Below are 8,700 nucleotides of genomic sequence, written 5' to 3'. Positions count from 1 at the left end.
TCCAGGAGCCCTCAGGGGATGTCCAACTGACGCCTTAAGCCGCAGCCTGGCGTCCCTCTGCAGAAAGCGACCAGGTGGTTCCATCAGAGGATGGTGGCTGGCGAGCAGCCAGCCCTGCACCCCACCCCCCATCATCAGTCCCTCCCTCTGCCTGCTGGCACATGCCTTGGCTGGTCTAGCACTGCCTGCTCACTGGCCCTGCCCCCTGCCGACCAGTCTTTCTGCCTTTCGGTCAATTTGCTTACTAGTATTACGCTTTTATTATGTAGGATAGTACTTAGCACTACCTAATACATTTTATATTTATGATTCATTGTTATAAAATGCCCCATCACTAGAATATAAGATCCATGAGGGCAGGGACTTTTTTTTCTATTTTATTTAGTCTTGTATCCCTAAAACCAGAAATACTAGCATGATCTAGAGCAGTGATGGCGAACCTTTTGAGTTTGGCGTGTTAGCATTTTGAAAAACCCTAACTTAACTCTGGTGCCATATCACATATAGAAATTTTTTGATATTTTCAACCATAGTAAAACAAAGACATATTTTTGATATTTATTTTATATATTTAAATGCCATTTAACAGAAAAATCAACCAAAAAAATGAGTTCGCGTGTCATAGGTTCGCCATCACTGATCTAGAGTGTCAGGAATGTAATAAATGGATTTGTTGAAGGAATGACTCTCTTGAATGAACAAAACAACAAAAATGTACAAGATTTATAAAAAATTAGACCAGTTTTTAGAATTAGAGAAATAAACTGTTCAAGTAAGTGGAGAAAAAAAAACCCTTAAATGTTTAATTCTCTTTTTTAGTGAGATTCATGAAATTGCATCTTTGAAAATGGAATCATATGAAAATAATTTCAAATCATTTGAAAAAACATGATTACAATAGTTTAAAATGGAAACATGAATTGCAGTGTAAATACCATTGAAAACAAGATAAGAAAATTATCATCTTGAGCAAACTAGGCTACAAGAACCAAGAGGAAAAGGATAAAAAAATGAAAAAGATGAACAAAAGGAATTCTCTTTAAATTTATTTTTCTGTAATACCTATATCATGCATCTCTATGGTTAAGAGTTTTGGTGAAAGCAGTCATGATACAATCTTTTGTAGTTAGCCAATGGATGTTGTTGGCTTTTTAAAATATATTTTTATTGATATCAGAGAGGAAGGGAGAGGGAGAGATAGAAACATCAGTGATGTGAGAGAATCATTGATTGGCTGCCTCCTGCACACCCCCTACTGGGGATTGAGTCCATAATTCCAGGCATGTGCCCTTGACCGGAATCGAACCCAGGACTCTTGAGTCTACAGGCCAACTCTCTATCCACTGAGCCAAACCGGGTAGGGCTGGATATTTTTTTTTTTTGTAACCTGAAATTATACCTGCCATTTAGATGATGTTAAATAATATGTAATGTAAGGTAAATATTTATTTACCAGTGGTATCAAGTACCAGTATGAGGACCTGGATGTTATTATTACTTTCATCTTTAGAGCTCCACACCATATCAATTATCGCCTTACTTTATATACTTCATAGGTGTATTTTCAAATCTGTACACTTTGTTCTCTTTTGCCTTTATGTTTTTGTTTCTTCCTCTGTTAAATGGATATATAATATAACCAACTTTATAGGTTTCTTGAGAGGATTACATATCTTCCATACTGTAAATGCATTTTAAATGTTGGCTAATGATGATAATATTGTTACTGTACTTTATTGGATTAGATCACTGTCATTGTGTGCCAGGATTTCTAGAGTAGCTCATATTGGTCTCCATACTTACCCCTGCTTACCCATCTTCCAGTTCCCAATCCTCTTCACTTGATGCTGAGTAATCTAAGAGCATATCTAATTGCATTGCTCATATTTAAAACTCCCTAATGGATTCCATTTTACTATTGGGATCAAGTTGATGAAATTTCTGTAACATACTTTAAAGAACTCTAGCCTCTTTCTCTTAATATTCTGCACCCTTTTACCCAGTTAATAGGTGAGCTGGAGGAATCCTATCAGAAAACAAACTTGAATTGGGTGTGAATCTGTCAAGACAGACAGACAGTGAAGTGCTTTCTGGTTCTTGAGCATGGCCCAAACAATCCTAGTTTATAATGATTTTAGGCAGATATTGTTAACCAGATAGCCATTCTTCTTACAAACTTTGCTTAATTACGCATGCATAGATGTGCAGGAGCTTGTGCAGTACTATTTCTTTGTATAATCTCCATGAGAAATTGCAATATAAGGCAATTTAATGTGGTGATTTGCTTTGTGAAATTATGAGCCAATTAAAAATTGCTCATAACGAAGATGGTGAACTTTAGTTTTAGAATGATTCATTTAAAGCTCCTCTTTTTAACATTATATATAACACTAGAGGCCCACTGCACAAAATTAGTGCAAGGGATGGGGGGGTCCCTCAGCCCGGCCTCCACCCTCTTGTAATCTGGGACCCCTCAGGGGATGTTGAACTGCCAGTTTAGGTCCAATCCTGCAGGGAAGCCCAATCTCGCAGGAATCCCTGGGGGATCAGGCCTAAACCGCAGTCGGACATCCCTTTCACAATCCAGGATTGCTGCCTCCTAACTGCCTGCCTGCCTGATCGCCCCTAACCACTCACCTGCCTGCCTGATGGCTCCTAACTGCGTCTGCCTTAGCCCCTGCCACCACAGCTTCATCCGGAATGACAGCCAGAAGGTTGTTTGGCTGTCGTGTCTAATTAGCATATTATGCTTTTATTATTATAGAAGATTAATACACCAAGGGTTGGTTGTTAAGATCACAACCTTTAGACTAAATGTATTAGCAACTATTTATCTTTCTGTTCTTTGTTGCAGGAGGGTATGGTTCCATTCCATTTTATCCATACATGGTATCAGATTATCCGGGAACAAGTTAAAAAGAAGGGAGACTGGTTCCAGAACACATCTCTGGAAATTACCCTATGGACCCTGACTCTCATGGCAACATTACAATGTAGGTTCTGTATGAGCATCTATAGCCAGTGAGTGGTCTTTGCTGAGCTTATCACATAACATGTTCCCGTTCTGAGTCAGAGGTTTAGAAAAGGTTATAAGGGGCCATTAGCACTTACTTCATTGTGGGAAATTATGGTATAATCAAGGTGATATTTTACTAATAGACATAGGGGTGCAGAATCCTCTCCTGACCAATCTGGCTTCAACCCGAGGCCTTTTTGGTGTCTATGCAGGAAACAAAAAAAGGCATCTGTAACACTCTGTTATTAGTTTGGGCTTTAGCTTCAGGTTGCAGTGATCTAAGTTGGAGCATGTGGAGAACTTGTTATCTAGGCTAAATTGACTTGAATAGCCTAGAAACAAGTGAAGTTAAATGCTTGTTTCTACTTTGCAACAAGGCCCAAACCGTAGCCAGTGTCATCTGCTTATCAGTGCATCTAACCATGTGCCTCATATAAGGTTCATGTCTTTGTATTTATTTGTTTAGCAACTCCATCAGGTATTTAAAGATGAGGAAACTGAGCCTTTAAGGGACTGAGTTACTTCCTTAGAGTCATATATAGACAGGTGAAGTGGAGGTTTGGCAGTCTGATTTGTCTTCATTTCCTGTACAACTTCCCTACAGATGTGGTCCCAAAAATATGCTACAGGTGTGTACAGTAATGATCCCTCTGTCCTTGGTGGTGGGTGCCTGAATGGGAGTTTAACTTGACTAGAGTTTCTAGGCAAACATGAACCAGCCTCATCTTAGCATTATACTAGTGAGCCATATAAATATCTACCTTTCCTATGTGCGCCCTGATATGGGGAAGGCAGAGATTCATTGGCCTGCTACCCTGAAAGTACCAGGAGTCAGCAAGAGGGAGCATTTGCCTCCAAATGCCTACAGCTATCCTCTTTTCAAGATATCTAATCTATGCCAAGTGGGAAAGAGAATGAATGTTTGAAGAGTCACAGGAGTCTGGAAGGGAGAGAAGAAATGGTTGGGGCCTTCTTCACTGCTGAGGAGCAATAAATTCCTAAAGTGATGGCACACATTTAACTTACTCATCACAGTGCCTTAATAAGGTAGGAGGAGTCCTGATCTTTGGGAAAAGTAACAAGAACTTTGAGCTCCCTCTAGAGGTCAACAGTGATAAAAGAGCATTATAGTTGATCTATAGGGAAATAACTATACTTAAGTCTACCCTATTCCTTTCACAAGAAACTAACATTTTATAGATGCTTTTTTCAGGGAAGTATTTTCTTATATTGGGGACTAATTAGTTACCTTGGAGAAGAAATTTGGCTTGATCATATTCTAATTAGTTATGTTGAGCCAATCCTGAAGTTTGCCATATAGACTATATATTGAACTAATAAAGGAGAAAAGATCATGAAAATTGATCATGTCCAAACAAAATAGCATGCTTCTTAATGGGAGCCCTGAATCTGAAACAAACTAGATTAAAATGAGAATTTCTGTGCTATAGTGTGCCAGAATGTTTTGACAGTAGTCCTTGCCTTTAACAGAGATAAAGGTGATCAGTATACCTGCAATGTTCTTACCCTCACCTCCCCAACATCTGAAAGAAAAGCACAGTGAGTACCAGAAGATTCATAGGAAATCCAACTTGCAGGGATATGGAAAAACTTCTACGAAAGCTAACACATAAAGTTTCTTAACTTTTAAATACCCTAGTTTACCAAGTGAGAAATTATTCCAGGACAGAAATCTTAGTCGCAGTCAGATTGCTTCTCTTCAGAACTCACTAAGTTCAATTCTTAAAAACTTAGTATATAACTATAAAATGAAAGAAATAATTTAATATGTGGTAACATTGAGCATATATGAAAGTTACATGTTTTTAAAAAGTTCCAGAAGTTTTAAGAAACTGAAGGATGGGAGCATGTCAAAGGAACCCAAGAATCAATCTGAAAAAGCTCTCAATAGCCAAATCTGGAACAATTTGAGCAACACATTAAGTTACATTTGTGTTTGAAATAAATATCCATGAGTTTATACTGATAAATGATTGGACAAATAAATCGGGAAGGGGGAGATAAATTTCCCATACAGAAGAACTCCAAATTTATGTAGATACTCGGGGCGGGGGGTGGGGAGATAGGGGGGGCTTAATACTCTCCCTGCCCCCATCCCTTGAATGTGGGCTGAACTTAGTGACTTCCTTCCAGGATACCTTCTGTGGGAGCAGGTAACGTTACAGTTTTTCCACATCCTGGCAAACTGTACCTTGGCCAGATTGTCAATAAGTCATATTGATAGATTGTAGCCTTGATATGATGTGATTAGAATGACATTTCACCTTGATCTTCCTACCACTAAGTCATAATTATAGTGTGGTCATGAGAAAAACACCTGACAATAACAAATTGAGAGACATATCACAAAGTACGTACCTGACCAAGCACTCTTCAGAACTGTCAAGATCATCAAAAACAAGAAAAGTCTGAGGAACTCTCACAGACTAGAGCAGTGGTTCTCAACCCTTTAATATAGTTCCTCATGTTGTGGTGACTCCCAACCCATAAAATTATTTTCGTTGCTACTTCATAACTGTAATTTTGCTACTGTTATGAATTGTAATGTAAATATCTGATATGCAGGATGTATTTTCATTGTTACAAATGGAACATAATTAAAGCATAGTGATTAATCACAAAAAACATTATGTAATTATACATGTGTTTTCTGATGGTCTTAGGCGACCCCTGTAAAAGGGTCGTTCGGCCCCCAAAGGGGCCGTGACCCACAGGTTGAGAACCGTTGGACTAGAGGAAGCTAAAGAGACATGATGACTACATGGACTGTGGGATTCCTGGATGGACCCTGAAACTGAACAAGGACACTAGGGGGAAAACTAGTGGAATCTGAATAAAGTGTGGAGTTTAGTTAATAATAATATTCTATTGTTTGTTCCTTGATCATGATAAATGTACCATAGAAATGTAAGATGTAAACAATAGAAGAAACTAGGGAAGTATACGACACTTTCTGTAATATCTTTGGAACTCTGAAAGTCTAAAATGGTAAAATAAATTTACAGAAAACAGATTCTTCTCAGCTCTTTTATATATGTTTTGTTCAGTGATGTTTGAAAAATGGGGAGTTTTTCTTAGATGTATATACATTATCACTTGCAATTAAGTAATTTCTGACTTTTATATATAAAGGATAGGCAAGATCCCATCTCGTAAACATGAAAATCTCCAGTACCATGGTTTAGGGCTGTAACAGTGGTGTGACAAGCTGAGCAGAAAGTACCATGCTTCATTGTCTTAGTTCTATTCTGATCTCATAATTGATTGGCTTGTAACTTACTGAAAGTATCTTGCATTAAATCACTATTTTTATGAATTCCAGGTTTAAAAGAAGTAAATCTGAGACTCATTTTTGTCAGGGTGTGATCTCTAGCGGAGATTCATGGTCATGGGTAGAGTTACACAACATTAGCAATAAATTGTCATTTCTGGTCCTCGGTGTTCCATGTTGGAAGTTTTCTAATAAAAGCATGTTGTTTTCCCCCAGTTGTTACTGTGGTTTTTTTCCTCCCCCTGTAGTTTGGAGTTTATTTAAATACCTGAACATATGTTGTATATGCTCTATGAAAGAGAAATTCTCTGAAGAGAGAGATTGCCTTAATTTATGTTTCTTTGCAAATGAGATATTTGAAGTTCATAAAATTAATTGACTTAACTAGTACTCTTGGTCAAATTAATACTTAAATAGAGTTGAGACTACATCTCCAGTTACCTTGTTGTACTTGCTGATGGTTAATAAAGAGCCAACCAAGGGAGAAGAGGAAAGGCGCTATTATAGGCAAGGTAGACAATACACCTAACTAAACGAGGCATGAGAGTGAGCGTAAGCATTTATATGGTAGGTGTAAAACATTTAACCTTCCTAGAGAATTTGGTGAATGCTATAGTACTAGAAAATAATGTTGGGGGAGATTGAATGCCAGGATTGCCCAAAATCTTATGGTATTCCTTAGGGCAGTGGTTCTCAACCTTCTGGCTTTTTAAATACAGTTCCTCGTGTTGTGATCCAACCATAAAATTATTTTCGTTGCTATTTCATAACTGTAATGTTGCTACTGTTATGAATCGTAATGTAAATAATCTGATATGTAGGATGGTCTTAGGCAACCCCTGTGAAAGGGTCGTTCTACCACCAAAGGGGTCACGACCCACAGGTTGAGAACCGCTGCCTTAGGGGAAGGCATTGTATAACCAGTAAGTAAAAATCAAATTAGGATTTAAAATGTCTGGGATGAGATTCCAGTGTCTGGATTTTGTAGTTTTCTTGTAGTATAATTTACATACATTGAACTTTGTCCTTTTTAGCATAGTTCTTCAAGCTTTGATTTAAAAAAACAAAACAAAAGCAGTCATATAGTGACTACCACATTCAAGATAAAACCATCACTCTAAAAAGTTCCCTGTTCCTTTCTTTGAATTCCACCTCTGTCCCACCTTTAGCCCCTAGCAACCACTGATGTGTCCCTTTTCCAGAATGTTAGATAAATGGAATCATATAGTATGTACCCTTTTGAATTTGGCTCCTTTTACTTATTATAATGCATTTTGAGTTTTATCCATATTATTGCTTGTATCAGTAGTTCTTTTTATCGCTGAGTGATGTTTCATTATATGGTTATACCACTTTTTGTTTAGTCCTCAGTTGAGGATTGCTTGTGTTGTGTCTAGTTTTTGGCAGTTATAAATAAAGCTGCTATGAACATTTGTGTTCAGATTTTTGTGTGGACATAAGTTTTCATTTGACTTGGGTAAATATCTAGTAATGAGATTTTGGGATCACATGGTGTTTGTTTTAACTATATAAGAAACTGCCAAACGTTTTTTTTCTCCCTAAAGTGGGTGTGCCTTGCTACAGTCATACCAGCTTATGTGAGGAGTTCCCGTAGTTCAATATCATCAGTACTAGGGACTGTCGTTTTTTAAAAAACTTAGTCATTTGAATGGTGTGTAGTGGTATCTTCTTACTTTCTTTACCTTGTAGAAATTCATTTATTGCCAGTTTTTATGTTATTATCATACTAATGATATTAAGCTTATGTTACTTGGTCTCCCTGTCTAAATTCTAATTTCATGATGCTTCAGTGTTTACAAATATAATCAAACACACTTTGTAACTTTTGTTTTAAACTCATTGATATAAGGTAGACAACATTTTTTCTCAATACAAATGTGTTATTTTTGTACTGACCATGTGAAATACACATGGAAAACGTTTGGAAGGATATGTGTATCCTATCTAATAATAGACAAACATGGTAATTAACCGTACCTCTGACACACTTCCCATTGGCTAATCAGGGTGATATGCAAATTAACTGCCAACCAAGATGGCGGCCAGCAGCCAAGCAGTTGAAGCGAATAGGAGGCTTGCTTGCTACAGTGATGGAGGAAGCCAAGGTTCCCCACCTGCCACAGACGGGCTCTGAGCTCCAGTCTAAGCAGCAATGTTGGAATTATAGAAGCTAAACAAACCCCAGAAACCTGCTTTCAGCCAGCCGGCCTCAGAGCTGGAGCTGCAACAGTGTTTCAGTTATAGAAGCCAAACAAACCCAAATACCTGCTTTTAGCAGCAGTGGTCTCAGCTGGAGTTGAGCCTCAGAGCTAAAGCTGGCTCTCAGTTCCAGTGACAGCCATAGAAGGTAATTAAATCGTAGAAGAAAAAG

The 8,700-nt window shown here is 37.9% G+C and overlaps 1 protein-coding gene across 2 annotated transcripts in view; it reads left to right on the top strand.

Annotated features, from left to right (window-relative positions):
- Window positions 1–8,700, top strand: part of PPP2R2A (protein phosphatase 2 regulatory subunit B, alpha) — a 99,185-nt gene that overhangs the window by 35,096 nt on the left and 55,389 nt on the right. The window contains exons 1-2 of one of the 2 annotated variants that reach the window (XM_015565416.1): window positions 2,904–2,993; window positions 4,508–4,576. In XM_015565416.1, coding sequence (XP_015420902.1) covers window positions 4,534–4,576 — 43 coding nt within the window. In that variant the 5' untranslated portion in view covers window positions 2,904–2,993; window positions 4,508–4,533. Of the gene's footprint in view, window positions 1–2,854; window positions 2,994–4,507; window positions 4,577–8,700 lie in introns of those variants that run through there. The other variant, XM_006765925.2, reaches the window with a different exon arrangement.

The sequence above is a fragment of the Myotis davidii genome, unplaced genomic scaffold, assembly GCF_000327345.1.
Source record: "Myotis davidii unplaced genomic scaffold, ASM32734v1 scaffold1081, whole genome shotgun sequence".
NCBI lineage: Eukaryota > Metazoa > Chordata > Mammalia > Chiroptera > Vespertilionidae > Myotis > Myotis davidii.
The sequence above is the reverse complement of the archived record's forward strand: the minus strand, read 5'-3'. Positions and strand labels throughout refer to the sequence as shown.